The following is a 26,155-nucleotide window of genomic DNA, read 5'->3' as shown; positions in this document are numbered from 1 at the left end:
CCACAATCACCCTCACTTATCATCTGGGGCTGGTACAATAGGCCAGAAGTGGCCGCAGTACAAGGGACTTAGTCCCACCCCACTAGCATTAAAAAATTACTGGGCTCTCGGACTTTTTCCATTGTCCGGTATTGTAGAAAGCAGAAAACAGGACGTTTCGGAAACTACATCTGTTTTTGTCTTCAGGTGAAAGGGGAAGACACCTACTCAGTTGGGCCCCTTAGAAGGAGCTAATCTCAATCATTGGACAACCCTTGCAGAGCAGAGCCTTACTGCCGGAAATCAGCAGGCATAGGCCCCACTGGGACCCATGGCCATATTTTGGGGATAACCCCTGTCAGATTTATACAGCGATTTAATCACCTGAGACAGGCTAATTCGGCAGGAGATAACAAGAAAATAAACAAAATAAAGAGCAGTAGAGCACGCACATACGAGAAACTAGGTTAGAAAAGGAGGTAGAAGTTTATGCTACAAACCTAGCCAAAAAACCAAGTGCATGAGCACCAATGCGAAGAAATAGGGAAAGATTTGTGAAGACATGTAATATCTACCACTAGCACCATCTGTGGAGTAAAATCTGAACACTGGAGACTGAAACCTTATGGAAACCCTTGAAGAATCTGTCACGTCATACAGAACTTCTCTGAGAATTAGAAACCTCATTGCTGATAATGGGGATCCAGATACGAGAAATGTCCAAAACTGGGTTGGCTGTTTGAAGGGGTTAACGGTTTTTCCTTTGCATTGCAGATGCTATGTGTTTTCCATGAGGTACAGATTGGATGTTGAAATATGTAGATGAACGTCAGGCTTCATAGCATTGTTTGTGGCTGTTTTGTGGGAACATTTATGTGGATGGTAGCGAAAGGAAAAGGGGAAATTTTCTGGCTGGTTGCACGTGGCGACACGTTGAATGCCAGGAACTTATCTACCTCGTGGGGAAACCGAGAAACAAGGTATAGCCTTGTTTCCAGAAATTGAAAATTCCCAGCCAATAAAATCATGCGACGCCTGTAGTTGATATGACCTTCAATCCGTTTGTCAGCGTTCTTGAAAGAGACGTTTCTGTGGTTGAGGGAGGGGGGGGGATCATACACTACGAAGTGATAAGACGGGATACGGGGGTGCAGTTTAATATTATACTCATTGAATAGTAATTGGGCGGGGAAGTACATCGTGCGACTTGACATAGCTCTAACGTTTCAGACTCGTATTAGGGGGTGGTCAGTTCGAATCTTGGTCGGTACATCTGCTATCCTGTCGTTTTTTTCGTGATTTTTCTTAGTCTCTCCGGAACAAATTCCGGGATATCACTATCACTAGCTAGCACGATAGCGTCCCCCCAAATAATTTCCATTTCATCATTCTTCCACACCTTAAAATTAGATGTTGTGCATTCTAGCCACTGGCGGTGCCGTAAAGAACGCCATTAAAAAGCGAGGTGTATGAACGGCTGTTTGATTTCCTTTCCTCGCATTGCTGGGGAAGGACCTACGGAATCAAAAAGGCACCCGTATATTAAATATTATTTGTAAGAATTTTGGTTTTTCTATCCTGTAGTTTATTTTTCAAAAGAAAGTCACTTTTACTGACTCATAAGTAGCTCTGTGAAACAGAGTTCTTCCTGAGAATGTGATAATCTTTGAACTACCAAAACATTCCCAGCCATATATATAGCCTAAAGGTTCATTATTGTGTTCACAAAAGCCCGCCACTTGTTCCCTATGTCAGACCAGGTGATTGTAATCCACACCGCCCCATTCTGTTACTTTAAGATTCATTTTAATATTATCTAGTGTATTCAGGCTGCGGAAACATGCAGCGTTTTACTACAGAGAGTGTCTTGCTTACTCTGAAACATGTCTGTGGACACCTCGTGCTCCTAAGTCGGCAACGTTACGGAAGAAATGTTCCGCGTGTTCAACTAGATCTCCGGTGCTGCGAGTTGGGTTCCCAACAATAGAAAGTGACTTGGACGTGCTGACGTAACAATCGGCATCACTATCTGAGTATAACTTATTGTCAAATATATTTTAGACATAAAATAACATGAAGTATGGGCTACCGATGCCTGTACAGTTGTCTCGTTATGTTGTACTGACGAGGTGAGGGAAGCGCACGCGTCAGTTTGTTGTAACGTGTAGACACATCGCCAAGTAACAGCTGTGCAAACACGCGACAGAACAACAGCAATTGCTAAGGAACAGCTCTGTGCATACGTAGTTTCCCCGGCAACGAAAGAACGCGCAATAATGGAAGAGACGTTTTCGGTGAGGTCCGTGCTGGGACTATATAACGGGGATCTAATTGATTCCAGTTGTGAGAAGTGAGAAGCTGGTAGCTGAGGTCGGAGACGGTTCGAGAACCGAGAGGAAGGGGAACGTCCGGCGTTGGAAGCCGATACAAAGCAACGGCTAGTGAAGACAGAAGAATTTTGCGTGTGCTGTAGCAACATTGAATTTTGGAGTGTGTAACTCAGTGGGACTGTCGTAGTTGCTTGCAGTTGCGATCTTTAAGTCGTCTTTAGGCACTCTATCGCTACAGTACCATGGGCCTAAGTGAAAACCAGGCTTCGGAAAGCAAATATCCCAGCTGGACTAATGAAGGAAGAGATTATTTTCCTTCGTGTAACTGTATCTCCACGAGGACATATGGAGAAAGTAGAGCAATCAGCTTCATGCTTCGGCATCTTAACCCCTTGCATCCATTGGATAGGAGGCAGGGTGGACCCCATAGTCGGTTGGACCAATCAGTAAACTTGGATCATATGTGAACGTCCTCAAACAGTAATGTTGGCGAAACAAAGTTGCAAGCTTCATTAAAGGGAGAATTTCTAGATACACGCCGTATCCTTGGACCGGTAGGCAGAAAGAAATTGCTTTCATTGGACCGAAAAGTATGAAAAATAAATTTCGAAACATTTGGTTTAACGGCGACCAGATAACGCTTACTAACGGAACAAACAACTATGAATTTAATTGGCCGGGAAATAATGGGATAAAGCGACAGGCCCATGCAGCTGGGCTAGCGGATGCTTTGTTTGTTATCACGGTATTTACTGCCCATATTTAAATAATATGATTCATCAGAGTTAATGCTCTGTAATTAAAATTTTCAATTAGTTTAAAGAGTAATCGCATTAAATGTACGATATTACGCCGATAGTCCGCCAATTAAAAGTCTATCAAACTGAAAAGCTAATTTTAAAAATTAGTTTTCTGTAAAATTATCAAAACTGACGTAATGATAGTGGAGAGAATCTGATAGCGTAACATGAAAATATATGAAAATTATTTTGCGTTCTAAACTATTAAATTTAATTATATTACTTTTTAAATACCCGAATGTAACACGATTAAGTTTCGAAATGTTATACGGACAGTAAGCTTAGCTTTGGCTCCAAGCCAGAGGGCCGCACATGTGAAATCTAACAGATATTTTGTAAATAGTTGCTGCTCAGGATGAACGTAAGTGATTGAAACGAAAATGTTTACGTTTTACAGGGCTAAAGGATTTCGTAAAATTCCGACAATGAAATATTTTTGACGTTCAGCTTCTAACAAATGTTACTACGTATAAGGCCTAAAACTGTGTGCTCATTCTTCGTAACAAATGCCTAACCAGGAGAAAACTTAGGTTTTGCAGGCCAATCCTACTTGCAAAAGACTCTTACACTGCGATAGCCCTAGTTCCAAGTGGATCTGATTTTACGGCAATCCTAGTTGCAGGAGGCTCTGATTTTACAGCAATCCTAGTTGCAGGAGGCTCTGATGTTACGGCTTTCCTAGTTACAGGAGGCTCTGATTTTACGGCTTTCCTAGTTGCAGGAGGCTCTGATGTTACGGCTTTCCTAGTTGCAGGAGGCTCTGATTTTACAGCAATCCTAGTTGCAGGAGGTTCTGATTTTACGGCTTTCCTAGTTGCAGGAGGCTCTGATTTTACGGCTTTCCTAGTTCCAAGAGGATCTGATTTTACGACAATCCTAGTTGCGGGAGGCTCTGATTTTACGGCTTTCATAGTTGCAGGAGAATCTGATTTTACAGCAATCCTAGTTGCAGGAGTCTCTGATTTTACAGCAATCCTAGTTGCAGAAGAATTTAATTTCACACTGTTGCCAATGATGACGACACCAAGAAACAGCCACCATTTCGGGCCCAAACATCTTCCCCTTCATTCCCTTTATTAATTTTAAAATTGAATATTCCTAGCGATTGTATCCGTCCAACTGTCCGTTTTTCTTTGGTATGTCCGTTCTCAACAGAGTGCACAGTGGATTTGGTCGAGTCCACTGAGATAAGGATTGTTGGGTACGTATGGACTAGTATAACAGGGCCTTAGAGTGCGTCACCCTCCCTCCCGCTCACCCCATCACAGTGCAGCTGCAACCACTACTCCCGCGGCCTCTTGCAATAATTCTCCTCACTCACAATCCGCTGGTCCGGTATACAAACACTGGTGACTGAAGATTACTGTTGTTTGAGATGTGACGCCGTGGAGGCTGTAGATACAAACGTTTCTGAGGAATCTTCTGCTTCGATCTACAGGACAGAAATGTAAGTCGTTTCATTGGTTCACCATTAGCCCCGGGCTTTTTCCTCTTATCCCCGTATCACTGAGGGTTCCCCCCGCGCAGCTTTCTGTTTTATCCTGTAGGTGGGGGCAGTAATTTGCTCCGAAACATTAGTACATATTTTCCAGATGGTGTCACATTCCAGAAGATAGTAATATAAAGCCTATTTTGTTTTCATATGCAATAGATGTACACATTCAAGTTTCCTATATCCCAGGTAAGCTACACCGCTTACGTGTGCAATAACATAGGCTTATTTGATCCTAAATTTAATTACCATGTTGTGTAGAGTCTAGGCCCTATGCTGCCTAAGTGTCAGTCATGAAGCAGCCTATGTTCACCGACGTTTCGTCGTTAGGCAAGCACAAAATGCTTAATAACGACCTATCACTAAGCTATTTAAAGGGGCCGCGCCATAGCTCAAGCGGTTAGTCGCCGCCACGGGTTCGAGCCCGGGTCTGGTCAAGTGGGATTTGTGGTGGACCAAGTGGCGCTGGGGCGGTTTTTCTCAGAGTACTTCAGTTTCCCCTGCCAATTTCCATTCCACCAAATTCTCCATCATCATAATCAACCGGGGCATGCTACAATAGGCCAATCAGTGGCCGCCGTGACGAGTGAACCAGCTAGACTCCACCACCAACTAAGCGAATTAAAAAAAAAAAGCTATTTAAAAATCTTAGCAGTACGCCATGACAGTTACAGATAATACAGCCATCTCTAGAGAAGTATTGAAACTAGCCGTGGACACACACCCTAATTTCGTGGGGACTTCAGAGTTCGTTGTACCACGGAATAAGATAGACACTTGTGACGTGCAAGAGTGTGACATGTTAAGGGGTAACGTTCCGATGCGAGCTGTGAGCCGAGTGAAGCAATAAGCGAGGCTGATACTCACGTAGTCCCAATATAGTCTTATGGCCTAATTAGGAGCCCTTACTGATTCCTGGTTAATCAAGGGGAAGACGGTTGTTATGGGGTGTGTGGCCGAGGGTGGGGGCCCCTAACTGTTTTCCTGCCCCTCATTCTGATGCAGCTATGGGTACGGACTGCCGGTACAGTCCCCGACAGTACGTTAAACACAATTGTGAGTGCCAGGAGCTGTCCCGTTTCTGGAGTAAACAAGGTAGGAAATACAAGATTTGAACATTTCATATGATTTTCACCATGAAAATGGAGGCAGCGTGTTCCCTCGAAATTATGGTCTAATTGTTTGTGGTTTACTTAACGACGCTATCAATAGCCAAGACTATACCGCGTCATGTTTTAGTATGATCAGAGAATGACAAGTTCTGAGAATGTGGAGGGAACTTGTTTTGGCCTCTTACAAGTCATGATCCCAGAATTCGTCTGTAAGAAGGGAAGAGATTTATCTCAGACTGGATAAGTTGGTATCCCTGCCGAGATTTGAACCACGAAAATCACGAACACACGTCAGAAATGTACAGGCTGGACACGGCGCTACGCCTAGGAAGTTGGAGTAACAATTCTGGAACTTTCGAACTTTTTCTCTAAAACGTGTAGAATGTGAGGCAGAAATTCGCGTTTCGTTCTTCTCTAAAAATCTTGCCCGAATTTTTGTCGTTCCCATAAATACGAGTATTAGCGGATTAGACTCCAGTTACTCCCAGAAATGCGTTCAGGTTTTCATATAAAACGTCAGTTCTCGAGTTTCTAGTATTAACGAAGGTTTATAATGTACTAAGGAATTTTAGTTAAATTTCCGAGTATCAGATTTCATGAAAATTCGTTCAGCCTTTCTTGGGTTGTAACATGCGAAGTGACAGACAGACACGGCGAAGCTTATTGGCGTATTTTTGTAAATTTTTGTTACCAGTGCTCCTCCGTCTGTAGTTTCGAAATTTAATATTAGGCGCCATATAGCCAAATAGATGTCACCTAGCCCTCAGCACCCCCGTCTCAAAAACCCTCGTCCTTTTTTCTTCGTTTAACATAAGCAGCCTAGTTCAAACAAAAAAAAACCCGCTGTTTTAGTCCGCAAGCGAACTATACCGACCGAGCCCAGTTCACATCCACAAAACCAATAATAAAAATTATACTTTGTACGCCTATATGTTAATCGTTAGGTAGTTACATAATACCGACGTAGTCCTAGGCAAAAGCAAAGGTAAAGTTATCCGCGTAACAGGCCATGAAGGCCGATAGGCTTGTGAGACGTCGAGGCTCTCACATTTTCCCTAGACAATCGGCTCACAGATGGCGGTGAGTTTGTCAGCCTTACGCGCCGGCCGGCCGCCCTTTACCCCCAGGAAGATTCCTGGTACTCGTTTCTTTTAGAGACTGAGTGAACACCAGGGCCATAATGAGGCTGGAAGGATTAGGTCAATTGAAAAAAATCCAATGACTTCATCGGGAATCAAACCGACGACGTTCCGGTCTCAACCATTCCAGCGCATGTCCCCAGATAGGCGTAGAAGTTTCACAGTTAAATTCTGAGTTCCTAATTCATAGTTAATAAATTTTTATTTGTTATTATCAATCCCAAGAGGGTCTGTTTTAGCTCTGCCACTTTTTCAAACTTCGGCTCTTTATTTTATAGGCTTGTGAATTTGTTTTTATGCTTTATTAAGATGTAATTCAGGATTGAAACAGAAACCAGAACTGTAATTCCATGTAAAAGTCTAGGCCTGCTTGTAAGGAAGTTAATAGTCACTCACTTAGTAAAGAATTTATCGTCTTTTTTGGGCGATTTCGCATCTCTGCAATGTGTCTAATAAATTGGCTCCTTCTGTCCGTCTTTGGGTAGGAAAAACTCAAGAACATATCCTGCAGAAATCTTATATTGGAGGAATTTGAATAATATTTATTGACACAGTCCAACTTGTCTTAAAATCGGACAAAAATACCGGATGTTTCACTTGAAGACCTACGCGCATATCGAGTGTAACTCGCTAAATATTTATCACAGAGGAAATATTTCGAATATAATCTGTAGATAAAATTGAAACACATCTTATTTCGGATACACGTTTCCTGATAGGCTTACTGTCTCCTAGATACTCAAACTAAAGGGAACCCCCTGTGTACAAAATCCAATTTGTAGGCCTGTTTTTCAACGCTCAACAGTGGTCTTCCGAAGGCAAGCGAAGATTACCGAATAATATACTATAATTATCCGAACACACACGAGGATTTCCGAAGTGCCTAATTCTTGATACTAATTAAATGAAGCCGTTTCGCACATTATAGGTACACTCATGTATGAAGATAAATTGCTTTGTTATCTTCCTTGGCACTACAGCCCCAGTGGGCTTCTCCGTTCACTTCGGTTTTTCTAGATCTTACACATTCGGTAGGACTCCTTGGGCGGGTGATCAGCTCGTCGTAAGACCTCTACCTGTACACAAACACAGAAAAACGCACACAAACATCGATGCCCTGAGTGGGATTCGAACCCACGATCCCGGCTTCCGAGCTAGCGAAGACAGTACATGCCTTAGACCGCTCGGCTACCGTGACCGGCCGATAAATTGCTTAATAGGCCTATAAAATGAAAATATAATTGAGTGTGCCGCCGAAAACAAGTATTCTTAGTCATAACAGAGCCGTCTAGATGAAAGGAAATTCGTCTGTTATTTCAGCCAGCTGTCGCAATTAAGGCAGAAGCGGAGCCAGCTCTTGCTGCCTTTACTGTGGTAGAGACGTGTCTCTTTTCCTTTTATTGAAGTGCTGTATTACAATACCACCATGAAGCCTATAGGCCTATTGTCACGCGGTAACTGTGACTTGAGACGGGGTTTCGTTTGGTATTCCGATTTACTGCACTCTCATACAACTCGTGACTACAAATAACTACGGCAGACTCACTGAGTTACACGCTCAAAACATCGCTGTAACTACAACACATATAAAGACTTCTGAGTGTCCATTAGCCGTTGCTAGGTAGCGGCTTTCAACGACGGACGTTCTTCTTCCTCTGGGTTCCAAAATTTATCTCCGGCCTCAGTTAGGAGCTTCTCATTTCTTACAACTGCAACTCTCAACTGACTCAACCCAAAGTCAAAGTCTGAGTTACTTTACGACTGGCGGTTTACCGCCAATCAGTTTGTCTTGGCGCCAAGCTCCTTGAGACTCACGACCAGAAATTTTTTTTCTACTCCTAAACCCTTAAGTCTATAGTCCTTGTGTAAAATCCTCTCTGACGAGAAGATGGGTTTGTCTCTTATGAATATGCTTGGCCTTTCGTCAAGTGTATATTTCGCACATATAGCAAGTTACTGAAAATTCTTCCTTGTGCACTGTATACAAATCTTCTGTCAGTCCAGGCTTTGGAAGCAGATCATGCCTAACTTACTTATCTTCGCACGGAAATAGTTTCTTTATTTATTGCGTGTTCTCTCGTTGCCGGGGAAACGTCTTCACATAGCTGTTCCCTAGCAATGGCTGTTGTACTGTTACCTGTTTACGCAGCTGTTACTTGGCAATGGGTCTGCATGTCACAGTACCTAATTTTATTTTTCAGTATGTGTGGCAACAGTAAACACTGAAGTCGTAATACTAAGGCATATGTTTGTGTATTGTTTCGACTTCGGACTAATCTGAATGCTTAACTGATGTCAGCTAAGAGTGAATAGTGGCACGTGAATTCAGTGCAGTCGTAATTATTCAGTTTATTCAAAGTAAAGCATTTCCGGAGTTGGAGGCTTCCGCTTCCCGTCGTCACATGAGCCGCATTTATATGGTATATTTATAATTCGTGCAGCCGGAAGTGCCTATTTACGTGAACACTGTGTACATTTTGAGGTTAGATTATTTCTAAAGTGGTTGAAATCTCAGAATATCTTCTGGAGCTTGACGCCGTGTAATATTGTAGAAGTTTACTGAATATCTTACAGCCTCCGTCTTTAGGGTCGAAGTCAAACAGCCACAGCTCTGCTTGCTTCTCGCTTGTTGCTAGGCTTCGACCATGAAAATGGATGCAACATGTTCCTCCGAAATGTAGATACATACGGCGTCACATCCAAGAAGACAAGGTCATAGTTACCGCTGTGAGAATCTCAAACCCAATGTTTAGAATTCTGTTCGGCAGGAATTCTGTGATATGTAGCGTCGCCAGAACAGGAAAAGTGCAGAATGGATATATAGATATTTAAATTCGTTAAAGCTTGTGTCGAGCTGTATTACACATTAATACTCAGTTTTATTGCATATAGTCTGTATATATGACATATATATGTGACGAAATAACGAAAATACTTCTAGACTTTAGGATTAGTCACTCGTAATTATTCACGTGTCAACGGTTGTTGTTTTTCAAAAGGAAGAAACATTTTAATTAAGATCTAAAAGTTTGTGACGATGGTATATTGTTACAATTAATATGTTTTTGGACATTATCCATCGTCTTGTCTATTTTTTAAAAACCGTCCTGAGTAGCTTTTACCTGAGGACGGGGACAGAATCCAGTCTCCGAAACGCTGTGTTTTGAAAAAGAAATAGGGCGGTTTTTTAAAAATAGACAAGACGATGGATAATGTAAGAAACATTTTGTTCGTTTGTTTATTGGAACTGACAGAAAGGAAGAAGAAACAATACAGATATTGTTTTACAGTTTTAAAAGTCCGTCAATTACATTTATTTTTGTGATAAATATATTTCAAATGAAATAATTTATAAGAATTATTGAATCGTTATCGTTCAATACAACAATATTTCAACTTTTGAATTATATTTTCTTTGCATGTACGCGAGTCCTTACTTCAGTTAAAACATACACTGAAACATTAAAGACGTGTAGCTTACAATAATACGTACATTGCCCAGGTTAGTAACGATGCATCCGTGTCACTAGCGTGTACTAGGGGGAAAGTTGCCGGGAAGTTATCGGCCGGCGAGCCGCTTGTTGCCCGATAAATCTCTCGATAATCCACGGTTCATGTTAGCAACGTAAACTGAAGCGTGTACAACTGTCGTAAACCGAGTTTCGTGATGGCATGAAATTATCACGGAACTGACCCGATATATGGTTTAGCAGATAGATACCAAGTTTTCGGACCAACCTGTTTTCTCCAATTTCATGCGGTTTACTCCAACGGTGGAGACGGCAGTTTACTTCCAAACGTTGGTAAGTTATTACCAGACTAAACGGCGGCCTCACATCCCAGAAGACAATAAGCTTGAAGCTTTTCTTTGCTTAATGACAATTAATTAGACATAGATTTAGTTTAGTTTGTAATTTCTCTATATTTAGCGATTCTGTTGGTAACTCAGGTTACCAGAGTCATGCGTAGCATTGAATGACAAGATGACAGCCGGAATTGAATTGAATATGATTTGGTAGAAAATTCTCATGGCCCAGTTCAAGGTACTGTCACAGAGTTTGCTTGGAAGAACTATGGAAAACCACGTAAGTCCTGTGTCAGAATAGATGGAATCCTGACCGATACTCAACCCAGGCACCTTTTGAATACAAATCAGAACCGTACTCAGGGCGTCGTCTTGGGATAATATCTAGATCGTACAAAATAAATTTTACGATACTGTTTGGAAATACATTCATGGACCTATAGGCCGGTGGAAAACAAAACGCACCCGAAATATCAGCCCATGCCTACTTGAAAGGAACACGAAAATGTAGGAAGGCGTAGAGTATATCCTCCTTTCAACAAGATATAGATAGGAATAGGATAGTTTTTGTTCTTGTCTATCTACACATATAGAAATATTACAAACATCAAGCAATCAGAATACTTTAAAGCACAGTGGTTTTTATATATACCATCTGCTTCAACATCGAGAAACTCTTCCCATACAGTGTGTATGGGTTCCGTGCGATTCTCACAACAAACAGCGATTATTTCCCTAAACAACATTAACCGGTTGGGCTTTGTAGCGGAGACGTAATATGTTTCCTGTGAGGTACGGACTGAATTTATATATAGTACTTAGATTAATTTCGCGCACAGAATGCCATGCTTTACGCCTACTACTGTGCTCTGAGACTGTTAAGCCTATAGGTAGCTTTGGAGAAATTTAGACCTACACAATTCTTTAGAAATAGTGAGAAATGTGGTAACAATAATGGTAGGTATTCATTAGTTTTTATGGAAACATTAAGCAACATATAAAGTCACGGCGGCTCATAGCCGAAGTAAGAAAACTGCGGAAGTCTGCATGTGTTGAAGCAGCTGTTATGAAATCCTTTCGTAAATTTGTGAAGCGCGCCTGAGTAGTACCTCAATTTAAGCTTTTTATTGAAAATTATATGTTTATTTATGTAATGGGTTCTGCATAGAGTTAGTTTAATTAACTGCTTTCTTCTCATAATCTTTTTAAAACCCCTATAGGGGCATGTCATACTTCGAACAGGCAATGCTACGCGAAAATCCTGTGGTGTTAATGAGGTCTGCAGCACGACTCTCGTATGTGAAAGCAAAGCTAAATTTATCCCTGTTATTGATTAAGCACCATTCTATGAATACGTATGGGGGAGTAGACGTATAGATTTGCACAGTCTTAATCTTGGCTGAAGATGGAGGTGAGTGGTGAGCTTCACGCCCCGGCCCCTTTACGCCGGGGAACGAGTTCTCAGTATTCCATTGAGCAACCGGTCTGGACGCTGTGGAGGAGAGAAAAATCTCTTGTTTCTTCTTGGCAATTAAATCCCGAGTCTCCGGCCATCCAGCCCATAGCCTAGTCACTATACCGACTGAGCTACCCCGGCTCCTATCACGGATTCCAGGTTGCACAATTTAACGTCAACGTTCCGAAACTCAGTAACATATTTACATCTCTAAGTGACGTCATTCAGCAGACACAGCACAGTTGCATGATTAGTGCTGTCTGCTCCAGCCTAATTACTTAATTTTTCAGACCCTAAACTGAGGAACCCTGTGACTTGATTTGCGGTTTATTCTGGCGATTGTGGTCTCAGCGCGAATAACTGAAATCTACTTTGAATTTAAAAATCGTAGAATAAGTGGTTAAATAATATGGCGGCAAAGAATGGACCTGTTTATCTAACTTAACAGTAACAACACTTAGATAAATGAAAGAAAGATTTATATCCATTTCAAGCCCTGTAGTCATCTAAATATTACATAATAACTAAGTTCATACCTCACAGGAAACACATTACATCTCCGCTACAGAGCCCAACCGGTTAATGTTGCTTAGGGAAACACTCGCTGTTTATTGTGAGAATCGTACGGAACACACAAACACATTGTGTGGGCAGAATGCAGATATTTTATTTCATATTTTTTTTAGCAGGTGGTTCCCAATTTGCCTGAGAGGGTTAATTGCTATTTCGCATTTTTGATCACAACGCTATGCAGACTGTGTGGTTTCAAAATACCGAAGGCCTAATTTTGTTTTAAATATAAATTCAGTAGAGGCCTATTGAATGGAATATTTTCTTAGCCTTCCAGTGTCGTGAAGACACGGCGTGTTTGAGAGAGCATCATCGCCAGATCGTGACGTAGGACGGGAATGAATATCGCAATACCGGGTGTATCGTTCACCACACGGGACTTTCCTTCAACAAGGTGTGACATGCCCCTAAGAAATGCCTGAGACGAAGTTTATGCATCTGTAATGAGAGTGAGTGCTGTACTTACTGGCACTGAGCCTGTCGCGCCACGCCATGGGGTTGCTGACGAGCCCTTGCAACCCCGGCCAGTAGATGGCCGAGCGAGATGTAAGTTCGGCAAGGGGATGGTGGTGCTTGGAGGCAGCGCTATGGTGATGGTGGTGGAAGTAGGATGCCGCTGCCATGCCCGCAGCTGCCGCCATGCCCGCCGCCGCCATACCCGCTGCGGTGGCAGACACGTTGAACCCGCGCGGTAAACCTGCGGCGCTGGAGCTGGAGGACGTGGTAACTGGCGCCGGCCGACTGAGTATGTGGTCAATTCCGTGGGGGTTAGACGTATGTCCGGCAGAACTGGTGGAGGACGTCGGACTGCCCTTGCCGCTGCCTGGGCTGCCGAGGTGTGTGGGTGTGTGCGTCGGCCCGGACGGTGTGCTCCCGTACCCCTGCTGCGAGTGAAACAGGGCTGCAGACTTCATCTCTGCCATGCTGTGCAACGCTGCCAGGGGTTGGTTTCCTAACATAAAGGCACCACCTCCAGACCCGCCCCTCGTCGTCCCGTCCACGTTCAAATTAAGAAAAGACAACACCGACGGGGATGCAACAACCGGATGTGCGGGCGGCGGTATCGAACCGGGACCCCCGCCGCAGTTAGAGGCCCCATTAGCTGTGAAGTCCAACATTGGGACAGGGGACTGGAGGCCCCTGCTGCTAGGGACAGGCGAAGGGGGAGATGACAGTGAAGAGGATCTTGTTGTCCCTTGCGAGTCTGTGTCCGTACCAGTCACGTGGGTTGGGGTGAAGTCCCGTGGGGAAGCCGTCGTGGCGGCTGTAGCTGTGGAGTCACGGGATTCAGATCGTTTCACCGCCGCCCGCCATGTTGGTCACAGTACCGCGGCACGATCCTCATGCTGTCACCGCGCACAACACAGTTACGGAGCCCAGTGTATAGATGTCAGCAGTGGTTACTGTTCTCGCACAGACATTGTCCAAAGAAAACACGGATGTCTGGCGTCAAGTTCGCCCGCCGTCCTGCTTGGCAACTGAACCACACAGATCACCAGGTCACGCTCGGGTGGAGCAGCAACCTCCACGGCTGAAACACTATGTAACACTGAACATTAGGTGAGCAGTGTGACAGCTCTCACGGCGGTTTTTACAATGAGCAGAGGAGGAGCGGCCAGACATCCCCTAATAGACACTGAAGAGACCCCCCTTGGACTAGAAAAACCAAGGAGGGAGGGGTAAATCTCCCCTTCTTTTACCCCTTCTCCTAACCCCCCGCCCTAGTTGAAAATGTCGTTCTACAGCTTTTTGAAAGAGATTAATGTCATTTTCATTGGGTCGAGGGTTTGGCCTGTTGCGTCATGAGCAGTTCCTATTGGCCAGAAAGCGTTTCCCGCCTTCTTCCTCTGACAATCAATACTGTATTCTCATTGGTCAGGGGTTTAAGTTCTATTCAGATGCCCCCGCCCATGATTTAACTCCCTCCTCCAGATCCGTAGAACCCCCTGGAGCCGGGACACAGGATAGGCAGTTTGAGTGTTGTTGAACAAGACAATTCACAGGAGAGGACGAGGCAAAAGCTTTAAATAAAAACCCAAGCAACTCCGAGAGAAGTGGCGATGAAAATGATGAAAGCGAGAGAGACAGAGAGTGCAGTCAGTACCGGGTGTGAGGGAAGCAGGGCGACTCACTCTCCCTGTTGAAGGTGTCTGACCCTAGTGCGAACCTTGTGAGCTGCTGCCCCAACTCAAAAGTTCACCTTCAGCTAGAGAATATTTGCTGCCTTCTGCGATATAACGCCGTGTAGTCAACCGACGTTTCGGAGCCTCGGCTTCCTTCCTACTTTCACGCTGGCACCTTTTCCGGCTTATTTTACCCCTTCAGATTGAGGCGATATGTTCCTCCGAAACGTCGCTGTGATAACTTCAAATTGTCTGCGTGTGTACGATTTATTTAACGACGTCGTTGGTATCCAAGACTGTACGGAGTGTGTTGGCAGGATGGAGGGGATAGCGCTCTATTTCAACGAACTATGTCGGCCTCTGCCTGCAGTGCTCAACTTGCCGCATTGTTCTTCTGGTTTTTGCTTGACTTACTTTTCCACCATCAAGATGGAAGCGACATATTTCTCCGAAACATCGGGCTGCCTCAGAACTACCCAGCTTCACACCTCAGAAGATGTTCTCTTAACAGGGACAATTATGAGAACCCAAAATCCAGCATATACCTACAAAATAAATAAGAAATAAGTATATATTACATATATACATAAAAGTATATGGTAATACATAAAACGTCACGGAAATAAAGAATTAAATATACAAATAACAGACTAAACTTGTCAAGATATGAGTAGTTCTTCAGAAATCAGTATTACCAACGAACTTTGGGCCTCTTCGCTTACTGAAATTGAAACAGTAAAGTTTTTTTTTGAAATCGTATCTCAGTCACTATAGTGCCTTCGAACAAGCTGGACGGATATAGAATCTGGGTTCAATTCCCGGTGGGAGCAGAGACTTCTTTTTGTCAGCAAAACGTGCAGACCGCCTCTGGGGCCAACCCAGCCTCCTATCCAATGTGTACCTGAGGTAAAGCGGCAGGGACGTGAAGCTGACAACTCACCTCCGTCTAGTGCCAAGGTTATGAATGCGTCGAGCTACACCTGTGTTGTCCCATACGTCCTCATGGCATGGTGCACAGGGATAATTCTGCGTTTGCCTTCCAAATTATTTATAAAAGGCCTTGACGTGTTCTGCATTTCGGTTTGCATTGATAGCGCTGCTATATGCGTGGGTGCTCAGGGGTTCTTTACAGCCGTGTATTGATAGCTGCTATACTCTGCGACGTCTTCAGTCTGTATCCTGCGTCCCGTCTGTAGCTACAGTCTCCTGTAGCTTTGCTTCCAGTAGACGCTTCTTCACTTCCGGCTCTGAAACCATTTGAAGTAGTCGGACGAATATACTCGTCATTAATCTTCGTCCAATCGCATTAATTTGCGCGGCTCCCGTGAAGCGTGACAAGAATGATGACGTCAGAGCATCCGAACCCCCACCCCCACCCTTTCTCCAGCAATTAACAAGTGACTATCATTAACGTCGCTGTTCACTGAAACTGAAACATGGAGGTGCAGGCTCCAGGGAGCTCCCGGGGTCTGGCGTACTTTCTTCTTTCATCCTTCCTTTCTCAATTTTCTTTCCTTTTCACTTTCTTCCCCTTTCTGTTGTCTTCCTACATTCCCTCTTGTCCAGTGTCTTCTTCTCTCCGTCTGTTTTTTTTTTCCATTTTTTCCTTCTTTCTTTTCTTACATTACCTTCCTTCCTTCCCTGTTTCTACCGCTTCCCTTGTTTCTCTTACGTCCGCCCCTCTTTCTGTTGTCTCCCCACCTCCCCCATCTTGCACTCAATCAGGCATTTCATTACAGCGATGAGAGACCTATTAATCTCGCCCCCTCCCCCCTCTGGCGAGAACAGGTCGAAGCATCCGCCACTTACCGACTCACTGACGGCTTGGGGGGGGGGAGCTGTTGGTATTGTTTCTCTTCATAGTGACACAGCAGTGGATCAGGAACGAAGCAAATTTAAAATGAAATTGCAGTTGTCCTTTTGTTTGAGCCTGTTAAGTGAGGCACGTCTGTTTACCCACACTGTATGATCTGCAAAATGAGCAGCTTCGCAGCGAGGTCTAAAAGTCTGTGATCGTGGCAGATGTTACATCGGCGAAACAAGCAGAAGTACGAATTAAGGAGCACAAATATAGCCTGACTCGGGGCCTGTTTGAAAAATCAAAATTAGCCCAACGTGCATACGAAGAAGGCCACAAAATATGTTAGAAAGAAGCGAAGGGCTTGCAGATTGAGCCCAACACCACATGCAGGAAATACAAGGAATCAGGCCACATGTCTCTGCTGGAGCATCCGATCAACCAAGCTTGGACATCTCTCCCAACTGTACTCCATTATCACAGCAGAAGTCGGCCAACTACAGCTCCGTCCAGTGTAGACTGAGTGGGAAAACTGTGTTTGTATGTTGGTACCACCACAGAGAATTTGTCTCTTGAGTGATGACTTCTATTCTGATAGAGTTATTTTGATGTTTTCAATGTTTCTCTTAGCTCTCGCAGATGGTTTGTGCTGTACTTGGTTCATAGATCCTATCTTGGGTTGGTAGCCGTTCACAGTCGCTGCGCGTTCTGAGGCATGAAATGTCTTCGCCAGCTCGAACACTGGAATCGTGGATTCGAATCCCATTCAAGGCACGGATGTCTGCGCTTATTTTGTGTTTGTGTTGTCTTGTGTAGGTAGCTGCCTTGTGTCGGACTGATCCCCTGTCCAAGGAGTCCTACCGACTTACTGCCTTAGGATTAAGAAACAGGTGAAACAAAGCGTTTCACCGATGCCCTGTACTCCAAATGGGAGCAACAAGAAATAGATATACGTGTATTTTGTGTTGGTGCAGGTATCTTGAGGTGGGGACTAGATCTATCGATTGGGTCCAACTGAGTAGGTTCCATCTGAAGATGGAGACAGAATCCAGTCTTCGAAACGCTGAGTGTTTTAAATGAAAACAGGATGAAGGATAGTGTCCAGAAACACAGTAGTTGTGAGGAACTTCCGCCTGAAGTCAGGCAGCTACGATGGTCGGTTTCGGCCCTTTCGGGCCCAGAACAGGCAATTGTCAGGTCACGGTACAGGGGGAGAGAAATGAATGAACAGGAGGTTTGGAGGGGGTAAGATGAGGGGACAGGGAGAGACGGGGAAGGGAAGGAGAATAATGATAATAATTAGTTGGCCAGTAGTAAGCAACAGCGTAGCAGAAGCTTAAGCTGACGTCATAAAGAAGAAGATGAAGATAAAATAGAGAATAGGAGGAGAGGAAAAGGAATAGGATGTGGGGAAGGCAGATTAAAGTGTTTTCTCAGGAACGTTCGGCGTGCTTCCTACTGAATCATTGATTAAAATGGAGTTGCCTCCTCACAGCCACGCGACTGATCAGTGATTCGCCAAGACCGTCATAAACATTGTTTGGAAAGGAACCTAAGGCAACGAGTAATAGGAAGACCAAGCAAGAGAAGACGGTAAAGCTAAACGTAAAGTTAATTTCCCTGTTCTTAACTAATTAAACATTACATCATGAAGGCGTACGAGGGAGTGAATGTATAGACCCAAGTTTTCTGCACCTCGGTACTAGCTGGAGGTGAGTGGTCAGCTTCACGTCCCGGCAGCTTTACCTCCGGGGGAAGAGCCCCCTGTTCCCATTAGATACGAGTCTGGGTGAGCCCCAGATCTGGTCTGGACGATATGGAGAAGTGAAAATTCTTCCCTCCACCGGGACTCGAACTCCGACCCCTCGGTCGTCCAGCCTGTAGCCAGTCGCTATACCGACTGAGCTGTCCCGGCTCTTAAGAGAAGACAGTAAAGAGAATAACTGAGAAAAGGCCACAACTCGAAGCCATTTGTAAACCCAGTCACCTTACTGAGGAATGATAGTGTGGTGCGCGAACCGTGGCGGGCTAATTAGCGCCGAGTTGCATCAGTACTTAGGCCCAGGTCTGAAGTGAATGTGGCCGACGCTAATGGCGTCTCTTAGGGAGAGAGACGTCGCATTGTCCAGTGAAGAAGTGTGAAGTGCGGCAGTGTCGTGGGCGATGATGCGTTGGTTTCTGCACTTCAGTGAACCTACGGTAATTAAACTGTCACGTGTATGAGTGACTGTAGACGATGTTTGAATTGGTAATCGGATATATGAAACTCTTAAACACACAACTCGTGTGTAAACTTTACAGATCATTACCACTCACAGACTAGTGTTCTCAGCCACGTTCTTCACTAGCCGTTGCTTTGGAGTGGCTTCTAACTGCGGACGTTCACCTTCCCTGGACTCAGCTATCAGTTTCTCACTGCAACTTCCAATTGACTGCCGGGCTGGCGGCCGTCTCACTCCAACTTCCTGCTCTTCTGACTGCCGTCACAGAACTATCCCGTAGTGGCAAATGGCCGTCGTCTTATAGCCTCGGCATGGACCGCACAGAGAACACCTCTTCCAATAGCTCTTCTGTTTTGCATGCGTGTCTGCTGTGATCATTGCCTAGCAACGGACGTGTTTGAAGAGCCGTTCCCTAGCAACGGCTGGCTTTCACAGGCATGCCACAATATCTCAGAAGGTACGTTATCGTCAGATAATGACGTACATCATCAGTCACCATCTGAAAGTTACTGGATTGTATTTTCAGCAGCACACGATGGGACCCAGGATCGATATGCCGGACATCTCCCTGCGCATACAGGGACTTATCTTCCGTAACGTTGCCTACTCAAGGCATGACGTGCCTATGACATGTTTTACGCAGATTTTATTTGTTCTCAGCTCAACGATCCTTTCGTAACACAAGAAACCCGGAGACACATAGGCGTAGGGGGGAGAATGGCACGGCTCCCAGAGTCGACTGTAAAATATATGCTTATGAGTCCCGCGGGACTCGGAACCAAGGATCACTGTGCTGGCGAGGGGCACCAGCAATTTACTCGACCGACATAGGCGTAGATGGGAGGGTGATATTAAAATGAGTCTTAGAGAAATACATTGAGAAGGCACAAAGTGGATTCATCTGGCTCAGGATAGAGCTCACTTTTCTGGGACATGACGCCGTGTACTCTGTTGATAGGTATCAATGTTTCGAAGGACCCCTTCTATCCTGACCATGGACCAACAGATTCCCCCCGAAGCTTTCGCACATTTAACGAAACCAAGCGACATATTACGTCACAAGCCATAGTCATAATTGAGATCACTGTCTTCTACCGTGAAGATGGAAGCAGCAAGTTTCTGCTATAGTACACAACATTACATCCCACAGGACACCAAATCTTAACACTATTAAAGTTGATTGTCGTATATTCCTTTAAGATGGAGGCAACTTACTGTTTCGAAACATCAGTACATATCTACCGCATACCAGGGCACCCTTATATTAATGAAGCTTACTATATTCTACTCTGAACAAGGACGAAGCGGTTCGAAACGCTGGCAACTTTCTACCAAATTACACGGCGTCACATCGCAGAAAGCAATAATCTTGGTACACGTATTCATTGCCGTGTGAATCTCAGTTCTGGAACGGCAAAGGATATTCGGATGATGAGCAACTGTCAGCTTCTGAAGTAATCTGTTGTGTTATCTGAACTTGCGCATTGTTGGCGGTTCTTCGTTATAAAATTGTGCTCGCCGTTACATTAAGCAGGCGCGGGGGAGGGGCTGGGTTTATTCAATTAGCGTCGCTGGAACATTAGACAGTGGACTCTGCCTCACAAGAAACGCCATTGTGGCACGGTGCTCAAAGGGGTTGTTTATGCATGTTAACTTTTTAATCATGTTACCATGGCAATGGTTTTCATAACTTAATTGGGCGGCACGAAATCACGAGACATGGACCTCACTAGTGAAATGGTTCTCGCGGGTAATTGACTTAATGGTGAGTTGCAGAAATATTTTAAGTTATTTTAAACTGCAGGGACAAATGAATAGTCCGAAGTATCAGGCAACTGTTTGGAGCACTGTGGTAAGTATGTTTACCAGCAGCTTCAACGTCCAGAAACTCTGCATTCTGCCCACAAAGTATATTTATGTGTTCCGTATGGTTCTCATAATAAACAGCGATTATTTCCCTAAACAGCATTAACCGGTTAAGCTTTGTAGCGGAGACGTAATGAGTTTCCTGTGAGGTACGGATCGGATTTATATATACTGCATTCTGCCCACACAGTGTATTTATGTGTTCCGTGTGATTCTTACGATAAACAGCGATTATTTCTCTAAGCAGCATTAACCGGTTGGTTGTTGTTTGGATACGTAGTTTGAAGATTATTTAACTGGGTTGTGACGCCGTGTTGTCAGGTACAAATTCACCGACGTTTCGGAATAGGATCGAGGAGTAAACCAATCAAGCAACCAGCAGGAAACAAGCAGATAACAATTTATTGCGTGGAGTTCTACCTTCACTGCTCAATACGTCTTCATGTCGTTCAGGAAGGGACAACCGTATGTTACATTGCACAGCGGCTGAAGACAATAATAATGTTAACATCTTCGCTTCACGCTACAAGGGAGTGAAGCCTGTTCATACCTCACACATTCTATCCATTTTTCCGAGTTCTTCGGACTCAGAGGCCTCTCGATTTATATCGTATAATCTGTTTCGGTATCCTTTATCAGTCATTTTGTCCGGATGTTTTATCCACTTTTGTCTGTGTTAATCTATTCTATTTTTTGCTGAACATATTTTAAGTTATATAAAAGGAGGTAAAGCTGTCCCTGTAACAGGCCGTGGACGCCCATAGGGTTGTAAGACGTCGAGGCTCCAACATCTAGTCGGTTCACAGATGGCAGTTAGATTGTCGGCCTTACGCGCCGGCCGGCCGGCCGGCCGCCCTTTACCCCCAGGAAGATTCCTGGTAAGAATTTCTGTTAGAGGCCTAGTCGACCCCCAGAACCATAGTGCGGCTGGAGGGATTAGGTCAATTGAAAGAATCCTGTGACCTCATCTGGATACGAACCCGCGACCTTTCGGCCTGAAGCATAGTGCCTCAACCAACTACGCTATCGCGTTCTTTCCTAATATCCTTACCCTCAATACGGTCTGGGCCAGTGCGGCCTTCACGTGTTACTGAGTGTCTGATCTGCCTTGTTTCTGTTGTATTTATGTTATTGTCTCTTGTTTTGTGTGTCGAAGGTAACTTGGACATAGCTGATAGAGTTGATAGCGCTAGTGCTTTATAACACAGCAATAATAATAATAAAGGCAAAATTGTCTCTGTGCTTAATTAGATAAGTATTATGCCATGAAGGCATATGCGGGAGTGGAGGTATAGCTCCAACCTCAGGGTTAGATAGATGGAAGTGAGTGGTCGGTTTCACGCCCCAGCCGAATTACCCCCGGTGTAATCGTCCCCCCAACACTACCCATTTGATAGGTGGACCCAGGAGTCAGTGTGGACGCTGTAGAGAAGAGAGAAATCTTGCCATGTCGGGAATCAAACCCGGGCCGTCCTGTCCGTAGCCCGTAGAATGATTCAACTAAATTCAATTCTTGTTTATTAAGTTTCAAAATTTAACAGCCCAGATACAGTGCATTATGTATTGAAATTGCTCAAAGAGTTTAGTTAGTAGTGACGTCAGAGAGTTGAGGACTTCAATGGTTGGTTGTGCTCACGATGGGTCTGTGATAGCTGAAGTACGAGTCGCAGTTCATGCAGGATAAACTGTCCACCTTTCGTCCGAAGACCATATCGATGCAAGAATTAGATCTAGTCGTACCTTGAGAAAGATTCGAAAGAACGTCAAGTTCTAAGATATCTTTCATGAACTCTGCAAAGTCAGCACGAATAGGTAGAAGGAAACAACAAAAGAACTTACAAACAAAATATGAAAATAAGGCAGTTTATATAATAATAATAATAATAATAATAATAATAATAATAATTCCATGATGGATCGAAGTTATCATTAACAATTTTATAGACCGCATCCTGTTGTGTTTATAATATTTCATTTTTATTTGTGTTATAACCGTCAACAGAACGCAACGAGTGGTATGGAAATATCTTCAATAGAGATAGTAGAAATTAATGCACATTTTTCTTATACTTATATTTGTAATAAATAAGTAAAATGTACATTAATATCTACTTTCTCCATTGAAGATATTTCCATACAGTTCGTTGTGTTGTGTTCATTGTTATAATACAAATAAAAATCAAATTATCATTAACAAGTAAGAAAAGTAAAGTGTATATTTCCAATTGTTATGCCATTATGAGGCGGGATGGAGCTGAGCCCTTCTTGAGAAGCCGCCAATTCTGCAGCTACTCAAGAGCTTCCCAGTATTTTATGGAACCCGAAGGTTCACTACCGTGTCCAGAAGAGCCCTCCACTGGTCACTATCCTGAGCCAGATCAATCCAATAAATCCAATCCCATCCTATCTCTCTAAGATCCACTCAATATTGTCCGCCCACCTACGCCTTGGTCTTCCCATCTGGCTTTCCCACCAATATCCTAATGCATCCCTCTTTTCCCCCATTCGTGTTACATGCCCTGCCCACCTCATTCTCCCTGACTAAATAATAATAATAGCAACAACGCGACGGTTTCCGGTTTGCCTCTCGTGACAGGTTTACCAGTCCTGGCTGTGCCTTGCCGGGGCGTGCATTGTGTACTTGCCGTTGCCTGCACATGGCCATGTTGCATCAGACCCAACAAATGCCTTTTATTATCTCTTCAGACATCCGGCGAGCCATACCTGTTTATAAGATTCGCCTTAAATTACGGAATTCTAAGAGCAGCGGCATGATAACAAAATATTTAAAGTGAATTTCCACAGGAACCGGCAGTAACAATATGGCCCCCAGCCGCAGTGGCGCATCGTGGGATTGGACGCTACACAGACGGAACTATTGACAGTGGTGTTAAATAAATCGCTATCATCATATTAACCATCGTCATTCATCAGCTGAAATTTGGGCCACATGTTGGGCCCGTCCGACCTTATCCGACTATTTTTTTTCTCTTGAAACTTCTCGACCCATGCGAACTTTATTTTATTTCGTTTTGTCCCCCCACAATTTCGGAAATCGGTTTCGGTATATTGTGTCGATAGGCTGACTCCGTTTATTTATTTCAAAAATTTCTTCAGTGTGATTTCAGATTTTAATTTTATTTAGCGTAGTTGATTGAGGCACTGTGCTACAATCCGGAAGGTCGCGGGTTACATTCCCGATGAAGGTACTCATTTTAAATTTACATAATCCTTCCAGCCGCAGTATGACCCTGGGGTCGACTCAGCCTCTAACAGAAATGAGTACCAAGAATCTTCCTGTGGGTGAAGGGCATCCGGCGTGTAAGGCTGGCAACTTCAGCGCCATCTGGGAGCCGATTGTCTAGAAAATGTAGGAACCTCGACGTCTCACAATCCTATGGGCCTCCACGGCCTGTTACAGGGGTAGCTTTACTCTCTTAACTTTTTTAACGTCACTTTCCAGCTTTCTACCGCGGACTTAGCAGAGAACACCCAAAGGTATTATGAAATTTACTCCGTATTCATACAAATATGTACGGTGGTAATATTGTGATCGTAAAACTGATCTAGAGATTTTGATGGATTTGTGCATTTAGAGCCCCCCTTTAAACGAAGAAGCGGTTTCTGGAACACTGTGTGGTTGTGTGTATGTCAACATTATCACGTGATTAAGTGTGACCAGAGAAGAAGTTCGGGCTGGTAGTCGGATGTATTGTGCACTTACACTTGTAATTACAAATAACTACGACTGTCTCTCTGAGTTACATACTCCAAAGCAGCACACGTGAAGTGTTCTCAGTCTTTACTAGCCGTTGCATGGCAGCGGATTTCAACGGCGGACGATCCCCTTCCTCTGGGTTTCGGAACTATCCCCGGCCTCAGCTACCAGATTCTTACTTCTCACAATTGCAAATCTCAACAGACTGAATCAAGTTCCCGTTATGTAGCCCCGCTACAGACCGCACAGAAAACGTCTTTTCCGTTATTGCATGTTCTCTTGTTGCCGGGGAAACAACGTGCAGATCCTACCAACTGCTTAAGAATTTATCTGTAATAAGTCGATGTCCAGTGAATATGAAGAGCTCCAAGAAATAGGGGCCCTTCAGATGACCGCCTCGGGACAAAATAGCATTTTTTTCACAAATGTTCCAATTCAATATCAGTGATTTATAGAGCCCTCTCTCCCTAAATAAATCTTCATAGAGAGTGTCTCCAGGAAAATAACGGTACGCTCACTAGGGGCCCAAATGTGGAATGTTGATCTAGTGGAATCCTGCTCTGTCAGTAGGACGGATTTCATTCTTGTGCGGAATTCAGCAATCAGCAACGTCGTGCCGAGAGCTGTTGGATCTCGTTACGAAGGTCAGTAATTGTGATTGTGTCCAGTGCACATGCGCCGATTTCTTTAATTACATTAACGAAACGAACTTATTTTCTCAATTTAAGCATTGTTCCATCTTCACAGTTTTAGTGACTATATTTGTGCAGCATGCAGACCCGTTACTAGGCGGCGACCGCGAGATAGGCGACTGTACAGCGGCCGTTGCTAGGCAGTGGCCCACAAATAACAACAGAAGAATAGTGTTTTTTTTGCGCTGTCCGCTGAGCAACAGTTGAACAGCAAAAGAGCAACGATGTTTTCTGTGCGGTCCGTGCCTGAATGTTACACGCAGGACAATTAGAGTTAGTGAGGTGGAGTGAGTTTGCAAAGTCCTTTTGAGCTGTTGCTGTGAGTAGCTGGTAGCTGAGGCAAGATGATAGTTCGTGAACCCAGAGTAAGGGGAACGTCCGCCGTTGGAAGCCGCTACAAAGCAACGGTCTAATGGGGATTCAGCAGGCTGAGAAGACTTTAAGTGTGTGCTCTAGTGAGCTATAGAGTGTGTGGATTAGTGAAACGTTTTCAGTTACCAGTCCAAATCCCATATACAATCACACGTGACAGTATAATTTTAGGGGTATGGCTTTGAATATCTTCTGGTTTCTTATTTAGTTAGGCCTACATATTTTTTCTCTAAAAGATATAGTCCAGTACATACGCACGAGCACAAGAACTAGTAGGCGTGTTGAGACGAGGCAGTTCCTTTTATCGGTTGAGTGTGATGAAGTTCACAGAATAGTTTGGTGGTGTTCTTGTTGGGCGGGGAGGTAGCATGACCGGGATGTTTCAAAGAGAAGCGAATCCTCTAAATTGACGTCATCACGAGACGTTCTCTTGTGAAGTCCTCGATACGAGAACATGCAACACTGTACGACGGTCAGGGTTAAGCACGTCTTAGGGCTAACGCCATATTGAACTAAACGTTTTCCTAACAAACAAAGGATGTAAATTACAAAGTAACGAAGTAATGAATCTTCAGGCTTCCTTGTTGTAACTCTGGTTCAAGCAGTTCCACGCAGTAAACTTGTTCCTTGCGCAGTGACAGATGTAGACATGTCCAAGAGAAGCTAATCTGAGTGACTGTT

The 26,155-nt window shown here is 44.1% G+C and overlaps 1 protein-coding gene and 1 long non-coding RNA gene across 2 annotated transcripts in view; one reads left to right on the top strand and one right to left on the bottom strand.

Annotated features, from left to right (window-relative positions):
• The window catches only part of LOC111866677 (homeobox protein Nkx-6.2), a 102,424-nt gene extending 88,212 nt beyond the window's left edge, over positions 1–14,212 (bottom strand). Inside the window, exon 1 of the mRNA XM_023855860.2 lies at positions 13,150–14,212. Within this exon, the coding sequence (XP_023711628.2) occupies positions 13,150–13,801 (652 nt within the window). The 5' untranslated portion in view covers positions 13,802–14,212. The remainder of the gene's footprint in view (positions 1–13,149) is intronic.
• LOC111866678 overlaps positions 1–26,155 on the top strand; it is a 273,720-nt gene that overhangs the window by 193,404 nt on the left and 54,161 nt on the right. The gene's annotated exons all lie outside the window — the stretch shown is intronic.

This window comes from Cryptotermes secundus, unplaced genomic scaffold (assembly GCF_002891405.2).
Source record: "Cryptotermes secundus unplaced genomic scaffold, Csec_1.0 scaffold66, whole genome shotgun sequence".
NCBI classification, from domain to species: domain Eukaryota; kingdom Metazoa; phylum Arthropoda; class Insecta; order Blattodea; family Kalotermitidae; genus Cryptotermes; species Cryptotermes secundus.
This window is presented reverse-complemented; position numbering and strand designations above follow the sequence as displayed.